This window comes from Rhamphochromis sp. 'chilingali' (assembly GCF_963969265.1).
Source record: "Rhamphochromis sp. 'chilingali' genome assembly, chromosome: 9".
Classification (NCBI taxonomy): Eukaryota; Metazoa; Chordata; class Actinopteri; order Cichliformes; family Cichlidae; genus Rhamphochromis; species Rhamphochromis sp. 'chilingali'.
The window spans coordinates 5,359,371-5,378,067 of NC_137936.1; the positions used below are offsets into that span (position 1 = coordinate 5,359,371).

An 18,697-nucleotide genomic window follows, 5' to 3' on the forward strand; every position below is an offset into this window, starting at 1 on the left:
TTGCTGAGCCAACGGCGCACATAGGCACAATTTACTCTTCTGTCCTCTTTTGAATGAGACAGTGTGACAGTTCTGCCTGATTTCAGGTAAATTTGGAGCTGCTCGAATGTGCACATATGTCACATGTATCCTGTCATTACATTCATGATGAATTCGTGCACTTTTTACTCATAAACACCTGGACTTCAAGAGCTCAGATGTGAAAGCATCACACATGTCTGTGATTTTAAGGAATCATAGCGAGTTGCTATTAGCGACTATGTTATTCAGGTTGGCTGGAAATCAGAAGCACAGGCAACATTTCCACTGGATTAGTTACCAAACTGGTAACAACCCTTCTAAATCTTCTAAATAGTGTTTTATTTTTAACACTGAAAAATTAAAAAGAAACTTCTAATATCGGGCTCTTTCTTCCTTTTGCTCTGGACCAACGTGTGTGAAGGGGATAGTCAAGTTTACCTAAAAAGATTCATAGGTGGAGTAAATCACGGTCACGTGATTCAGAGCACTGTTGCCCCACAACTGGAAGATTTGAATCTTCTGGTAGGCTGGAGCCTCTGAGTGTTGAGTCTGCAGGTTCTTCTGGTTCCTGCACAGGTTTCATCCAGCTGTCCACATGCATGTTTGTTCCATCCATCTATCCATGTTATGGGTGGATGTTGTGCTATTTGATATAAACAGATGCTCTGTGTGCCTCCCTGATTTTCTCGCTTCACGGAACTTAGACAACTGGGTAGCAGTGCTTCCACGGCAGCTTTATCTCTAGCAGTAACTGCAGGTTGTTCTGATGGCCCAGGTTAATCTTGACATCTTATCAGTGTGTCCGTCACCCCCACTTCCACCTCCTTCCCCGCACATCTGCTGGCTACGGTGCATCCTGTTAAAACAGCATAGCTTCCCCTCTAACAACACATGGTAGGCAGAATTTATTGAGCGGCAGCCAATCAGCGCGTTCCTTTTTGGGCGAGCCTCCGCGGCGCTGGTCCAATCAAAGGCGCGGAAAGGGACCCGTGCCTCCGAGTTGTGCAGCGATGCCGTCACGTGACGCTGGGAAAAGAAATGCCAACATGGACCCGTGGCAAAGACGGGACGCGAGTGCGCGACGACAATAACACGACGGAGACGAGAAATAAAGGCGAAACACGGAGAGTCGTGGACTGCGCCACCTCCGCGAACACTCTCCCCGCTCTGAAGCACGGTAGGTCGAAGCAGCCGCCGGGATCGCGCCGCTCGACTCCTCCGGAAAGACCGAGGAGTATAAATAGAGCAGTTTTTATGACCCAGGCGAACTTGAGGCTCGTGGATGTCTGAGTGGGCACAGTTGTACTGCCATGCTGTCGGAGGAGCGCTCGCTCGTTTCTCAGGCAGTCGCGCCGTGGATTTTCCATCTTTTCTCTCTCGGTGATCCGACGCTCGCGCTCTCTGGCGTGTTTGTGGGCGCGTCTGTGCGGCCCTTGTTTACCCTGCGCAAGCGGCCGTGCTCTGCGCGAGCAGCGAGGCCCTGCTGCCACATGTGCCCTCTGACAGCACCCACAAACAGCCTTTACATAAGCACACGGGGTTATTGTGATCAGGACGCTGGCTTTAAACATAAGGGCTGCGGACATGTGAGGGGATGTAAACGCACTCCCGGGGACCCTCCATCGGATTAAATCTGAGTCCCGATGCGTTTTGGGGTCCCAGCACTTGTTGCATAACTCTAGACAGGGTTGCTGTTTCTTACACTGTTTAGCGTTCACATCAGGCTTTTTCTGTGTTTCAGCACCAACACTGCGATGGACGTGAGAGGTCAAATGCACTGCAGCTTAGGAAATGACTTTAAAAAATAAAAGCTGCAAAAGCACACAAAATAAAAGCCAGCCTGTGGTTACAGGGCACCTGTGGTGTAGCGTTAAAGAAGAGGCCTCAGTCCATGTGAACCCTGGTTTGACAGCAGACACACTGCCAGAATTCTTTCATAGGGGTCGCCATAAAAATATTGGGGTGGCACACCAAAAATATGATTTCCAATTTTATTATGCTGTTGTCAAACATAGGTTACTTGAAAAATATGGGGAAAAAAGAGAAGAATTCTATGCCTAGTTAGAAAATAGGTACATATGAAAATCAAATAAGAGGGTGGCGTCCTCTCTCTTGTGCTCACGTTTATTAGAATTACCAACATAGGACAGTCTTGTAATGGGAAGCCACTACCAGCAAAATTTGAGGGGGTGGCCAGTGCCCCCCCAGCACCCCCATTGGTGGCACCCCTGGTAGCCCGCCCTTTTGCTTCTAGCTGTTGGATCTCCAGACATGTGCATCTCCAAGGCGACAGAGTGGAGCCACAGGTTTATTGTGGTTTATTATTGGCATGCTTGTAAACAAATAAATATAACTAAAATGCAACATGTAGCCTTACATGGATTATTCTAAGCAGTATAAACAGACATGTTTGTTAGTCACTAAAATAACTGGGCAGGAAATAGCCCGGTGACAATAAAAATGTTTTAGTTGTATCATAAGCTGCTGTGGTTAGATGAGTTATCCTCACACAGGAACAGGATTTCCAGTGTGTGGCATTCATTGAGTAAATAAAACGCTTTTATGAGCAATCAACTGTCTGAAAATTTGGTATTGATACTTAGTAATACTGTAAATGTACAGCAGCGCCTCTATTTAAAGGGCCGCCTCAACCCAAATGACTAACACCCCCCACCCCCACCCCTCACCCCCTGGGGTTCCCACGTTCTCACTCGAGTGGATAGTTGAAAGGTGGTAACCTTGCTGAAGTACAATGACAGTCAGATTTGTTGTGCCCTGATGCTGTAGCAGCGTGCTGCACGGGCCCTTTGTCAGAGTCCACGTTTAGTACCTGACTTGTTTAACGTTATATTAGAGCTCAAAGTATTTATTTATCCAAGTGAGGACCAGAGACTTACACTAACTGGGAGTAGACTCTGCATTGCACCACCAAGGAATTCTCACACTCCTGCTCATACATTCTTACTTTTCTCTTCACAGAAGCAGGAAATAAACTGCCCAGAAAGTATGCATGTACCAGCGGGAGAGCACCCAATCATGTTTAACCTTGTTTGCGTGCAGCAGCAAATCATTCAGCTCATCCCCAGGACATTTGTTAAAAAAGTATAAAGTCATGAAATATCACCACAGAGATTTTTCAAGACTCTTATATGTCTAAAAACTGCTAATAAGATAGATCGGTAAACTCCAACAGTGTATTGGTTCGGGGGGGGGGGGCTTAGACCCAGCTGTCCGCAGGGGTCCTAATATGCTGCTATGCATGAAAAGTTTTGCAACAGTGTGACTGAGAGGATGCCATGCACTCATCTGCCAAAACTTGTTATATGTATGGACATCCAGTATTAAAAGAGAAATTTTAAATGATGCCATTACCCCAACTACCCTGCATATGTTTTTCTAGATATTATCGATATTGGACCACCTGGTACGTTTATACAGATATGTGTGTGATTCAGCGCATCATTAGAGTATTTGCTCATTTCTTTTTCTGTGTTCCAGTATTAGTTTTAACCCTCTGACATAATCAGAGTTTACAATATAACTTTGACTTGAATATTAAGGAGAAAAACTGAAGGAGAAAAATGTTTTTTGTTGCCAAATGCATCGACTATATTTATTTTGAAGTCAATAATCGAGTCATTGAGGTCCTCAGGCCCTCCTGCCTTTTTACTTTCTGCTGGGTAATAAAATCTGGTCTCACTGCTGCCTTTGCAGGTCTTTGTGTCTCCTCTTCTGGATCGAGTTTCCTCTACATCCCCTACATCTGCAGCGTTCGGACAGGATCAATGGTGTCTCTCAGCAGCAGAATGCTGAGTTTGGAAAATGACCTGTTCAGGGACAGCAGCAGCCTCTTCTCCCTTGACCTCGGGGACGGAGACCGCAGCCAGGGGGGCAGTTCGGCCTCCTGCAACAGCCCAGAAGCCAGGGAAGTGGAGGTTCTGCACAGCTCCAGCCCAGGAGAGGATGAGGAAGATGAAGAAGAGGAGGAGGATGAGGATGGAGAAAAGCGTCTCCATATTTTCTTGGGAGAATTGGGAGAAGGGGAAGCTGCCAGTCAGGAGCCTAAGCTGCCTGAATTCTCGTTCCACCCCTGTTCCCCGTTTTCCCCAACCTTGGAGGACATCGAAGAGTTTTTGAGGGAAAAGATGGAAATAGTCAAAGATGGGATGGTTGTTCCAAAGGAGGAGGCCTCCCCTCAACCATGCAGCTCCGCTGACCCTCCACCTGCCTTGGCTCTCCCGGTTGCTTCCTCAGAGACTATCAATGATCCAAAGACTGATGCCTCCCAATGCACGTCTAGCTCAGATGCCACTCAAGGCGGGAAAAATAGCCCCATTCCAGCTGACCCTTCTTCTTGTGCCCAAGTTAACCCCTCACCACCCACCTTGTCCCCACCGGTGCTCCTGGGTGCTCCTTTGGTGCTCCAACTCCAGCCTCTTCCGTTGGCCCAGGCCCAGAATCCAGCAGGCTCTCCTGCAGGGGCCCAAAGTGGGATTTTGCTCACCCATGTGGTCATGGGGCTTCAAGGTGCTACAGGACAAAATGTAACCCTGCTGGCTCCCCAGGTGCCCTCCACCCACACCACTCTGTTATCACTAAACAGTGGTGATAACAAGCCAACTGACCAGAAGTATGTAAAGATCGCCCCTCTGCCAATCACTATGAGGACTCTGGAGATCACAGGCTTGACTGGGGTCGGGGGCCATGGAGGCGGTGTGCTAAAAGCAATGGCTCCTCGGATGACGAGGGTGCCACCTACTGAAAGGGTCCACAAGTGCTCCCACCCAGGCTGTGGGAAGATGTACACCAAAAGCAGCCACCTGAAAGCTCACTTCCGCCGTCACACAGGAGAGAAACCCTACACGTGTAGCTGGCCCGAGTGTGGGTGGAGGTATGGAACATGATGCAGACTGTAGCAGGTTTAACAGTTAAGATGAGGTTTTAGGGGTTTTTCCCCATGATTGATTGTTGGCACTGATTAAGCAGATGGCCTGATCCAGCAAGACTAGTTAGAGCAACAGACCTTGCACAAACACGCCACGGTACGTTTATTACAATATGAGGAAACGGAAGAAGAATAAACAATTTCAGCTGCTCCTTTATTCACAAGGGTTTGTTATGCATCCACAGAATACTTTCATAGCAACAAAGAATTTCAGTTTCCATCTCGGTTATACTTTACGAGTTTAACAAAGCATCTTCCTGGTTAACAGCCCATTAAGCTTTGTGTCTAGAAGTGCTTTTTGTCTAGTGTTTTTTTCCCTTTGGCTCCAAAGGTTTGATGGTAATCAGCAGTCAATTGTCAAAGCTATTTTGTCAATTGACAATATTATGCACATAAATTAGCATAACTTTATATGAATACCTTCATGTAAAAACAGTTTACTTAAAAGATGTGTGAAGCTTCCAGTTCTGGGAAGTGAAGCCAGTATAGAGGTGGCTAAAACCTGCATTCCTTCTAACAGTCAGTAGGGGGCAGCACCTCTGGCTGCAAAATGAAGTCCGATTATATCGAAGCCCACAGTAAAATGACTCTTGATCTGTGGCCTTAGTAAATGTTTAGCTCATGAGTTTATGAGATTCAAGTATTCTTCAAAACAGCATGATGTTAGATTCTTTATATTATGTTCATCTTGACGTCTTGACGAAAAAATCTAAAAGGCTAGCAAAGACCTGCATGTAGTTTAGTAAAAATATAACAAATTTATTATGAACAATGAAACTATTTGAAATTTGGAATGCATCAAAATAATATGAATAACATAAATAATCAAATAGATATTGAGTATTTAATACCCAGCAGGTTGCTTCAGAAAGTGTCTCATGATATGATTATGCTCACCCAGCCTTCGGGATCTTATCTTCATGCTGATGTCGCCTGCTCTGCTGCACTTTTAAGCATTTTTACACTGGCTTATTTTGTCGAAGATAAAAACCGTTAACAAATATAGAACATCAACAAAATAGATGAACGTACCAAATGTGCATGAAACGTCAACAAGCATGCGCATGGTGAACGCAGTTGTAAGGTCACCATTCGGCGTTCAGTTAACTGTAAGATAGGGATCATACATACATTATTATGATATTGTGTGTTTTAGGGCGGGGCAAAGGTGGTTGAAAAGTACCTGTGAGGTGAGCTGAGATGTGATGGTGATCACCGATGAGACTGAGATGGTAGTTATTAAACATGAAACGTTGGTCTCCCCGGGTGGTCTCACTGATATGAAGAGAGAGGGGTGTTTGAGCCTGTGCTACAGTGTCTGCACAAGGCCTTCCTCAGCTGCTGAAGTGGTGCCTTAAATGATTGTTGAGGTAAAAAAATCAGATTTTTCCAGGGCTGTTAACGCACTGGAGTGCTTCATATTAATAAAGAATCATTTGTAACTGAGCGTGCGGAAACTGTTTCATATGATCATTTTCTCATTTTTATCTGCTAAATATTGATTTCAGCCTCTCAGTCTCCTGTTACCCATTGCCAGCTTATTCAGTCTTAATAAGGAACGGTGATTACGTTTGTGTCATTAAAGACTTTTAATGCCTTTTAGCTTTGAGGATTGATGTCAGGGACTTCCAAAGGGACTGAGACTTGTTTTAACTCCTTATCTAAGTTTGAAGCTCAGTGAAGATAATAGTCACTTCTTAGCTGTTCTACTCTCTCTGTTACAGGACTAAATGACAGACTGTGAGCAATTACAAGATAAATCCTTCTCTTTATGCCACAGTTCCCACTTTTATTCTGTGAATGCTAAACATGACCTGCAGGTTTTTTTTTAAAAAAAACTTACAAAAGCACAAAAACATTTGACCAATCAGCACGCTCGGCCCCAGAAGTTCCTGAACCTTTACTGTACCTCCCACACAGGAGATCTGCTGGCAGAAGTTCTACAAATATTTCATCTTTAACTGCAAAACATGAGAATGGATTTGATTCATATAATAAATCCAATATTAATTTGTGTAATCTTATCCATCATTGGGAGGAAGGGATTTGGTATGTCCCGATTAATGGATATGTTAGCTGGTGTGTCTCTAAACCTCCTTCAAGCTGTGGATAACACCACCCCTCTGTTCTTGTGTCTCCAGGTTCTCCCGCTCCGACGAACTGTCTCGTCACCGCCGCTCTCACTCGGGCGTCAAGCCTTACGAGTGCTCACTGTGTGAGAAGAAGTTTGCCCGCAGCGACCACCTCTCCAAACACACAAAGGTCCACCGCAGCTCCAGGCCCAGCAGGATTATCAGAGCCACCGTGTGATACCCTCAGCTGACCTGACCCCTGCCCAGCATCCACCCACCCACACCTGCCGTGCCTCCCTTGCCCAGCTTCGATTTGGGCAGCGCGGTGAGGGTCCGGGCCTCCTCAGGACTTTTGGTGCTTTACGAGCTGGACTTTCAGAAGAATCTCGGGAGTTGGCTGCCGTTTCACTTCAAAGTTTCTGTCCCGTCTCTTCCTCCCCTCTGTTTTACCTTCAGTGCTCCTTGTGAGCTGCTCATATTGTACCGAGCTAGCAGCCACCTCAGGAAAAAGTCAGCTCAAAGTGGATTTCCTGGCCTTTGCGCACTCATGCGTGGCAGAATGCAGAGCAGCAGACATTCTTATAAGGGCTCCTCTTGTAACCACTGCGTGCCCCACTGCTCCAGTTACCAAGCTGCCAGGTGCTGTGGGAAGTAGAGTGCTAACCAGTAATGGGAGCATCTGTAATTATAGAATCTTTTTTTTTCTACTTTTGCAATCGATTTGCTTCCTCAAAGGTAAACTTCAGGGTTCAAATGGTTCAGATGAAGCTTCCGTTGTTGCACTTATGTGTTCTAATCGTTAACGCGATACGCGCGAGAGAGTTCGGAAACCCGCTCCCAATTTCTGAATTCTTCTGAAAGTACTTTCAGAGGGATGCCGAGGCTCCTCACAGCAGAGATAGTTTAGTCGTATTGAACTGCTGGTGTCCCTGATAATTTGGCCAAGTTGAGCAAAACTCACTGTTTTCTGGACCACACCTCTGGCCTTGATCGCATTCATCCAGTCGTGATCCAAAATGCTTTGGACCTGTATGCCTTTTCTCAGTCCCAGTATGTCCTAATCTCTTTATCGATGCCTTTGTCCATTTCACAAAACCTCTGTTGAGCCTGCTGTTATCATATGACTGCTCTTATTTAACTGTGACTCTGAACACGGGGTTGCCAAACCTGAAATCCCTGTTCTGGCCCTCTGTGGGAGGATGAAAATGACACCTTCGTTTATACGGTTTATAAGCTCTTTGTTCTCTGGAAATCATTGTGCAGCCCATTGATGTGGCTTAAAAAACATACACGCGTGCACACACACACACACACACACACACACACACACACACACACACACACACACACACACACACACACACACACACACACACACACACACAAAGTAGTTATGGGCCTATAAGGTGCAACAGTGACGTGAAACTTTGCTCTTTTTTTAAATTTACAGTAGCACTTACTGTAAACGTTTATTTTTTTGGTTATAGCAGCAAGAAAAGCTAATAGTATGAATAGCTGGAAAGGCAGCTAACATCTATCCAATCATTTGTATTAGCATATTCAATATAATGTGTACTGAATATTAAGGACACAGATGACGTGTACAGCTTGTAGCCTTTATATAGATGTTTGTTTGTTTTGAAATCCAAGGATTTTCAATCAGCGCATTAAGCTATTCAGTGGTGTTCCTGGAGAGGTTTTCAGTCTGTTATGTGAGTTTGATTGTAGCGCGATCAGTCTGTGGAATGTCGGACTGATTATGCTCTGGGATTTGGAGTCCCGCTCTACCCGTTCACATAAACCATTAAGCTGAGTCTGCTGGTCTCAAGTGCACTTGTGCTAGTGAAAAGTGAGAAACAGTCAGAAAACACTCCTGCTCTTATGGCAGTTCCATAAAATGCACTGGAACAGCAAAATGCGAAAAAAAAATAGTGAAGCAATTTTTGTAAGGAAGGTTCAACTGCCCGTGGCGGTCGGTATTACCGTGTGTTATTAGATCTCAACATTGTGGTGCTTGTTAACCTACCGGTGCTTCACAAAATAGGCTGTAATTACAAGCGTAACACCTCACATAGCTGGATTATCTCTGTTGAACAGGCACTTATAACTACCGGCAGTCTTAACTTTAGCTGGAGCAACACTGGTGCTTATGGATAAGCGCAAAAATAGAGCACTTATTTACACAGCAATCGTTCTTATATCTGTGATTCTTAGCATTCTGGAAACCCTAGGTTTCATTCTTTCCAAGCAGCCATGCTCTGTAGCGTAGAAACAGACGGGCAGACGTGTTTATCTGTCTGAACCAGTGCTGTCTTTGTGTCTGAGCCTCCCCAGGCTGCTTCTACTGACCTACATCCAGACCTTTATTCCCTAATCATCATCATCCAATTCTCTCTCTCTCTGTGATGCCTGAGCACAGGCGATATTTTCTTTTTGTTTTGTTTTTGTTTGTTTGTTTTTTTTGAATACCAGAAATGCTATTTTCCTATTTGCAGAAATAAAATTAAAAAAAAGAAAAAAGAAAAACACTAATCCTTTTGCTATGTTGTTATTCTAGTAATGCTTGTTAGGCAGACATACAGTTGTGGTCAAAAGTTTACATACACTTGTAAAGAATATAATATAATGGCTCTACCGAGTGTCCCGTTATTTCTAAAACTCTGATTTTTCTCTGATAGAGTGATTGGAACAGATACTTCTTTGTCACAAAAAACATTCATGAAGTTTGGTTCTTTAATGACTTTATTATGGGTTAACAGAAAAAAGTGATCACATTTACTGGGTCAAAAATATACATACAGCAACATGAATTAGCAATTTTGGTGACTTACAAAGTTGTCAGTGAACTGAGCTTCATAGCATGGCCTCTTAACTTGTGAGTGATTATGAGTGACTACAGCTGCTGACTTCTCTTAGGCCAGTTAAATAGGGCTCATTGGATACAAACGCCCACAAACGCTACAATGGGAAAGTCAAAGGAGCTCAGCATGGATCTGAAAAAGCAAATTATTAACTTGAACAAGTCAGGAAAGTCACTTGGGGCCATTTCAAAGCAGCTGCATGTCCCAAGAGCAACAGTGCAAACAATTGTTTGTAAGTATAAAGTGCATGGCACTGTTTCGTCACTGCCAAGATCAGGAAGAAAACACAAGCTATCACCTGCTGCTGAGAGAAAATTGGTCAGGAGGGTGAAGAGTCAACCAAGAATCACCAAAAAGCAGATCTGCCAAGAATTAGAAGCTGCTGGAACACAGGTGTTATTGTCCACAGTCATACGTGTTTTGCATCTCCATGGACTGAGAGGCTGCCGTGCAAGAAGGAAGCCCTAGCTCCAAAAGCAGCACCTTAAGGTTCGACTGAAGTTTGCTGCTGATCACATGGACAAAGATAAGACCTTCTGGTGGAAAGTTCTGTGGTCAGACAAAACAAAAATTGAGCTTTTTGGCCACAATGCCCAGCGATATGTTTGGAGGAGAAAAGGTGAGGCCTTTGACCCCAAGAACACCATGCCTACAGCCAAGCATGGTGGTGGGAGTATTATGCTGTGGGGCTGTTTTGCTGCCAATGGAACTGGTGATTTACAGAGAGTAAATGGGATAATGAAGAAGGAGGATTACCTTCACATTCTTCAACATAACCTAAAATCATCAGCACGAAGGTTGGGTCTTGGGCACAGTTGGGTGTTCCAACAGGACAATGATCCCAAACACACATCAAAAGTGGTAAAGGAATGGCTAAGTCAGGCTAGAATAAGGGTTTTAGAATGGCCTTCCCAAAGTCCTGACTTAAACCCCATTGAAAACATGTGGACAATGCTGTTCTTCAGCATTGTCCACATGTTTTCAAGACCATGTCAGAAAGCTATCAAATTTAACTGAACTGCACCAATTCTGTGAAGAGGAGTGGTCAAAGATTCAACCAGAAGCTTGTGGATGGCTACCAAAAGCGCCTAATTGAAGTGAAAATGGCTAAGGGACATGTAACCAAATATTAGCACTGCTGTATGTATATTTTTGACCCAGCAGATGTGATCACTTTTTTCTGTTAACCCATAATAAAGTCATAAAAGAACCAAACTTCATGAATGTTTTTTGTGACAAAGAAGTATCTGTTCCAATCACTCTATCAGAGAAAAATCAGAGTTTTAGAAATAACGGGACACTCGGTAGAGCCATTATATTATATTCTTTACAAGTGTATGTAAACTTTTGACCACAACTGTAGATCAACATTTGCTACGAGGTTTACAGTGACAATGTACCAGCATGTGAGAAAATAACAAGTATAGAAATGGTGTGAAAGTATTTTTATTCACACTCAGTCTTTTTATAACAAGCTTATAGTGTGAAATATCTGTGTACAGTGTACAGTACAGAAACCAGAAATCTTGAGTACTGTTCTTAGTGATAGTTTCGAATGCACTGTGGGAAACAAAGGTATCTTAAAAAAGCTAAGGGGCTATTTGGAGCTGTCTTCTTGGGGTTTTTGTTTTTGGGTCCCAGCTTACATGAATAGTCTGATATATCTATTTACTGGCACTAAATGAGACTTTTTATGTTCTTGTTGAAGACAAATAAGTAAATAGGAAACAAGTTTGACTTTAATTCACCATTTGGCCAGAATCACATGTCAAATTGAATGCTAATTTCCCTTTGTGTCCGGTGTCCATGCAAAAGTCTGTTATGAGTAGACTCCATTTGACTCGTCTAACATTCATTGATTCACATCAAAAGAAACAACAAGAAACACAGCAAAAAATTGTCAAGTCCAAGGAAACATTAGCATCGATATAAAAATACACATGCAGAAACAGTGATTGAAAAAGGATAGTAACAGATGCACAACATTCCCCAACAAATCTTGGAAGAAAGAAACATGAATCTTCAAATATCGACAGTTTTGCGGTACTGGCAGGCAAATTTACCAGCTTCTCTCCTTTCATTTCTCTGTAGTCACCTGCTCTCTGATAATACCAGAGATTGTCTCATAGAAGTGACACCAATCTGAATTTCCTGCAGTGCTAAATGACAGCAGGGATTACAGCACAGTAAATCTGGCTTTAAAAAAAAAGCAGCAGGCAGGTTTCAATCCTGTAATTACTTTCCAGTACTCTGAATCCTGCTGCATGCTGCACCACCTCTCACTTCGGTAATCTACAAAGCTAAGAGGAAGCTACAGCTCTCTACACATATCATGTTTTGGCTGTCAGTGTTTTCTAGCTGTGCTTGACTGCATGGGGAATGGGAGGGGAACACCTGGAAGGAACTGGGACCAGCTTCAAAGCAAAAAAACAGTTTCCTCCTTTCCTGCTCTGCTCTTGGACACTTTTGCTAATGTGGCCTGAATACGCAGTCATAAAAATGCTGATCGTCTGAGTCCTGTTTTGATTCCTAAACTGTAGGCAGGCATCTGGCAAGAACGTAGGGCTGAAGAGGAGGAGAGAAGCAAGGAGGGAGTTTCCTGTTAGAAATGAAATGTGCCCACAAGCTGTAATGTAATAAGAGTAGTCGACAACAGTCATGACCAGAGGTTACTGTAGGACAAAGCGCTGCGCTGCTCTTTAAAACAGAACAGTTTGGCCTTTAAAAAGCTATAGATTTATTATGATCAGTAAATGGGACCAGAACATGAAGCTGAAGAACACAGAAGAAGGCTTTCTGTTTATCTCAATAGATGCCTGCAGCAATTCTTTGTGACTGTTAACAAGAAACTTTGTTGAAGACTACTCCTTTTATTCCTTCTTACCTTCTTTCATTCATCACCCAGCCTAGGTGGAAACTAAATAGAATCCATGCTGGGATAAAAACACAGCTTAAGGAAAGATTAGTGTTTAACAACTGTGTAATTTAAGAGGATGTGTGAAAAATAGACAACACAAGTGAAAGTCAGTGATCTGAATACTACAAACAATATGCAGCTAACTAATCAAACCTAGATAATAAGGATAATTTCAACTGTGATATTAATAATACGTTTTGCAGATTCTGAAATCATACAGAGGCGTTACATACAGAGGACGTCATGCGCACGTCACTCAAGACCTGTCTGCCATGTTGGACGTAATCATCACTAATCCGTTGTTTACGTAGAAATTATCACTACTTTTCCCTCACAACGCCTACATGCTGCGGGGTTAGGTGCAGTAATCATCAAGGACAATCAAGGACAGAGGGAAAATCTTTTTCTAATCATGTTTTTTAGATAGAAGAATACGAGAAAAAAAATTAATGAATAAAGGCATCAGATAAATAGTATAACAGTATAACAATTATGGGTTAGTTGAATTTTTTAAATAACCAGTATCTGTTTCAAACAATATGTACCATTTAAAATTTTTACGTTGATATTTTCATTATTTCTTCTTCGTCTGCCTCCTCCAGCACAATTCTCGCCTTCTCATCTCCATTTCATCCTCTTCCTCCTAAACTAACGTTAGGGCTCTAACATAAGAAGTCTCATATGAACATAATTATTTAATCTTGATATTACTGCAATGAGTTATTGTCAGCAGATGTGACCCTCCCGTCTCTGGACAGGTAACAAGAGATGGCTAAGCGACAACATAACAAGCTAACCATGCAAGCTAGTCATGCAAGCTAACATTAGCCTCTAGCATCCTAAAACTTAATTTCCCTCTGATTAACAGTTTGATTTCACTTTCACATCACAAGAGTTTATTTGCTAAGTACGAGTCTGCCAACGTCAAATCCATTTCAAAAAAAGTTTCAGTAACAGCCGTGAATACCGGTGAACAGGAGCTAACAGCAGAACACACTGATGGAAAATTATGGCTATCCATATGCCTTGCCGAGTTTTTCCAAATAACAAGCAAGATGCTTGTCAAGAAAATGTACTTCCTCCAAGAGAGTATATGTTTACTATGTTTAGTAAACCGTATTTCAGGATTATTACACATCCAAAATGGACCAAACGGCACCTTATTTTTATGAATCACACATCTGGTGCACATCCTCACATCTGGTGTGCATGATGGGCCATCACTGATGGCTGTGACTGGACACAAGCACAATAGCCCCGGCTAAAACGGGAACCCTTGTCACGTGGTAAGCGGTCATGTTTCTGCAAAAACCCTATAGCCTCCCAGTTTGGGTGATGAAATGTTCTTTACAGTGACACATTTCTCATCATTGTATCCCTTGAGCTCTGCAGCTTGTTTTAGTGTCTTTAAGCACATTGTTTTTTATTTTACAGCCTGCTTTTCAGCATTGCTGTTTTGATTCTCTAACAGCTCATATCTACTTACTTTTAGCAGCAGGCAGCTGCTCTGAACATATACAAATACTCACCAGCACCCCATCTAGGGGCTTGTGATTGGACTATTCCAACACAGTGGTGTGCAATTACTTTTATTACAGTGAGATAAACAGAGATGACAGACCACCTGACTGTGGCTCAGGTGGTAGAGCGGGTTGTCTGCCAAGTTCGGTGGTTCAATCCCTGGCTCCCCAAGTCTACATTTCAAAGTATCTTTGGACAAGATTCTGAACCATAAGTGCCCCCCCCCCCCCCCCCCCCCTTCTCCCATGTATTCATTGAAATGTGACTGTTTGTGTGAACAGTATGTCTTTTGTCCTGAGCCTGGTTCTGCCAGAGGTTTCTTCCTGTTAAAAGGGAGATTTTCCTTCCCACTGTCGCCAGGTGAATTCTCATAGGGGTCATCTGATTATTGGGGTATTATTGCAGGGTTTTTACCTTACAATATAAAGCACCTTGAGGTAACTGTTCTTGTAATTTGTAAATATATAAATTAAACTGAATTAGATCAAAGTGCTTAAAAGCACGAAGGTGTGTGATTGGGTGAATGAAGCTTGTAGCAAAAAGTTCTGAGTGTTCAGTTGGGGGTAGAAAAGCACAAGACCATTTACCACAACTGTAGACCTTTGCCTTTTCCACTGCCCTCTAGTGACAAAAATATATTTAATAATAAAAGCTGGGTTTGCTTCAGTGCCAAATGTTAAAAGAATGTAAGGCTTCTGTGGAATTCAGCAGTCTTACTCCTGAAATCTAGATGTTCACACTGACTAATGTGACAGGGACCAAAAATAAAACACAAAACTCATTACAACTGATTTTGTCATGCCTTCAAAGCCCTTAGACTCTCACTGACAGACAAGCCTTTTTCTGGCATCCAGAAATATGAGGTTATTGAAATCCTACACAAGATATTAATTAGGGCAATTCATATAGAGCAGATTTCTACTTCAACTGCGAATGAGTCACTCATCCGCCAAGTCAATCCAGCTCCACCACTCTATAAATAATCACCCTCTGGTCTTCGACTGCTTTGCATTTATGTCTGAATAATGCTGGTATTTGTTTTAGCTAAATGTGCCAGTCGGGTCTGATTCTGTACTCTCACTCTCCAGCCTGAGGTGTATACAACAGCTCAGACTTTTTTTTCGTGTAGTAACATAATGCTGTTTTGTTTTTTAAATTGTTATTAATTTATTTTTTTTAAATAATACATAACCTAACCTGTTTTTTCTCAGTTTTTTTTAATGCAGTTAGGCTACATTTAGCAGTATGTTTGCTTTCTGACAACATCAGATAATAACAGATGAATGTCCACAATAACAAGACTAGAATCTGCACAGGGCTCACTGATTAGGGCTGGGTATCGTCACTGATTTCTAGAATCGATTCAATTCCGATTCACAAGGTCCCAAATCGATTCGATCCACGATTCGATTTAATTCGATTCGATTCGATTTAAATCTGGGAAATTTTGACAGTCAGAAGTATAATTCAGATCAGAACATTTACATATTTTTGTATCTATAAAAAGGAAGCTGACACTCGCAAGACTTTATCCAAGGTGTGAGCATCACAGCAGATGCCTTTGTGTCAAAGTAGCTGAGGATAAAACACAGAAAAACATGAAGGTTTTCCTGGCCTGGGATTTTATAAAAATATTCTGCAGTACATCAAAAACGAAAGAAAACCATTAATTAATGAACATTACCTCTGACGTTACAGCGGTTTTATTAGACACACGGCTAAGCATTTTGCATTTTGAATAATATTAAAAAGTTTAAATTTGTTCAGTATTGAACAGCAGAAATGAGGTTTTCTTTTCGGAAGAATGTAAAAGGGAAAAAAACAGCGGCCGACAGCGCTGTAAACAACAGTAGACTTGTGTGTAACAAGCAAGCGAATAATGAAGAAAGCGGCGTGAATACAAAGCGCGGACCCGGATCAGCGAGCTGTCGGCTTTCAGCCCCGACTGTGAGAAAGGCGACATCTAACTGATTCTGATCCGCGGGTTGCGCTGTGTGTTTAAGTCTATGTGCAGAATCCCTGTACCTGCTCTCATTTACTGTTTGGTGGTTCTTGAAATTTTGTGAGATGTCACCAGAGATTCTGGCATTTCGGACAAAATAAATTTATATTAAAAAATCGATTCAGGATTTTAATGAATCGATTTTACGTTATCCAAGCCAGAATCGATTTTAATCGATGAATCGATTATAAAAACCCACCCCTATCACTGATGCTACTGTGACTGTTAGCATACGCTGCCACTTGGTGGTTAATCTGACAACATGCAGCTTCTGGACCTGGAGGTTAGATTGTTTTTTGTTGCTAATGATGTTCTGTGTTGATGGAAAATCCAAAATGACGTTTAACATGGTTCTTTTTTACAAATTGCTTTTTGTATAATTTGTATACACACAAAATATATTTCAATTGTAATATTTTGACTCAATCAACTCTTTTTTTGGTACACCTTGCTAGAACTGGGCTGGATCTGCTTATACCTATAATCAGTGGCGTGTCTAGAAAATTTTTGTTGGGGGGGCCAGGTAGGGGCACAGATTTGGAGAAGGGTGGCAGATGTAATTGGCAGATTCTACCAACCGTTAACCATAATTCAATAATCCTATAAACCTAATAACCGAATGCGCTTTTAACTCTTATTAGAATGAGATTTTAACCACTACGGTGCAAAGTTTTTAGATACTGCGTTGATAAAGTACAAGAGATACAATCAGTGCTTTGTCAGTGTTTACTCAGCATTCAAGGACAGCAATATTTGCATAGTATTTTTACTGACATATAGTGCACATATGTTTTGAGCAAAAACATTTTTGAATATTAAAATACGAACATTTGTAACAAACAATTGACAAATTAGCCAGTTCCAATGCAAAACTTTATCTGCCTGTTAAAAAAGAAGATAATCTTCTCACAAACTGGTGTTTGATTTTGAAACAGGAAAAAAGTGGAGAAACAACTGAAAAGACTAACATTTGAATAAAACCTGAAAGCAAGTAAATACTTTCTATGCTGCCTTATGATAAACTTTGGTAATATTGATCAAGAGCAACACTGGCTGATGATGAAATACAGTCAGCTGGCATGGTGACACTGCCAGTATTAACCTGCAGGGCTGGACTGGGACAGAAAATCGGGCATTTTGACTACAGACCGACCCACCAGGTGTTAAAGCCATAAAGCCTTTGAATGAAAACAAACACTGTTGTGACAGTGATGTACACAGTCTTGTTGGTATATGTATGATTTCTATACATTTTACATCAGATAAAAACTTTGGTTGTAAGATTTAGATAATTATTTAATAAAAGCTAGATATTTTAAATGAGAATAAGAAAGAAAAGTATTTCTTTGTGCCCCCCTTTCCCTGTTAATGCCCTACCTGCCCCCTGGCATAACTTTGCTAGACCCGCCGCTGCACAGTTACCAGCTGTCAGCTACTTAGAAAAGGATCCTGGTGTTATTTGTCTCTCAGAAACAGCTCATAACTTCAACTCATTCATGTCACCTAAAAGGTAAACCTGTTTCTCCATCACAGCTCTGATGATTCAGTAAGGACATCTCCTGGTTTCATCCTCATGTTTCCCTCTCACCACATATCCAAACCGACATCATGACCAGCAGCTTTACAGCTGTGGCTCCAGCAAACATCAGCTGATACTAGAAATTAATATTAAATAAATTCTAACAACAGCTGATCAAGCTTAAACGTGCTGCTGTTGTTTAGCGCGACATCCACTGGTTTCCTCTTTCTGGCGCAAAGTGGGCGATAAACAAACAAGAGAGAAAAGCCGATCAGCTGATCATTGATCAGTTTCATGATTGAAGCAGCAACAGGAGAGGCAGGGGGAGAGAATGAGAGAAGAAGAGGCAGCTGTGCAGCGTAACGACAGAATAACTCCAGCTTTGTCTTTTTTCCATTCTAGCTAAAGTTCGGGACAAACTGCGTCTCTTCTCAGCTCAATACCAAACGCGTAATATTTTCTCTGAATGAGGGACCATTCCATTTTTTTAAGGAGCCGTTGGCAACTCTACTAACTAACCTTATGAATAAAATAAAGTTCACTATCAGTAACATCATAGCATCCACCCACCTAAAAACTCCATCAAGCTGGCTAGAACGCAGTACGAGTTATTGCAACTGAGGGTAAAAAGTCAGCACAACGAAAATAAACTGCACCTAAACTTAGTTTATATCTGACCCAGATAGACTGCAGGTCATAACTTCTTACCTGAAGTTCAGTTCACCTGACACTCGGACTGGCGGCTGCTTCGGGGCTCTCCTCCTGCCTCCCCTTTCCCTCATCCACCTGCTGGCCTCTGTGGAAGCCCCGCCATAGCCACCACCAAACAACTGAGTTAT

General features: G+C 42.3%; 1 protein-coding gene across 1 annotated transcript; it reads left to right on the plus strand.

Moving 5' to 3' along the window:
* The first annotated feature begins 1,020 nt into the window (after positions 1-1,020).
* LOC308402101 (uncharacterized protein) lies at positions 1,021-9,564 on the plus strand. The gene is made up of 3 exons (XM_080890712.1): positions 1,021-1,198; positions 3,736-4,912; positions 7,108-9,564. Exons 1-3 carry the CDS (start codon positions 1,060-1,062, stop codon positions 7,274-7,276), a joined length of 1,485 nt encoding a protein of 494 aa, XP_080746838.1. The 5' UTR covers positions 1,021-1,059; the 3' UTR covers positions 7,277-9,564.
* Positions 9,565-18,697: the final 9,133 nt, after the last annotated feature.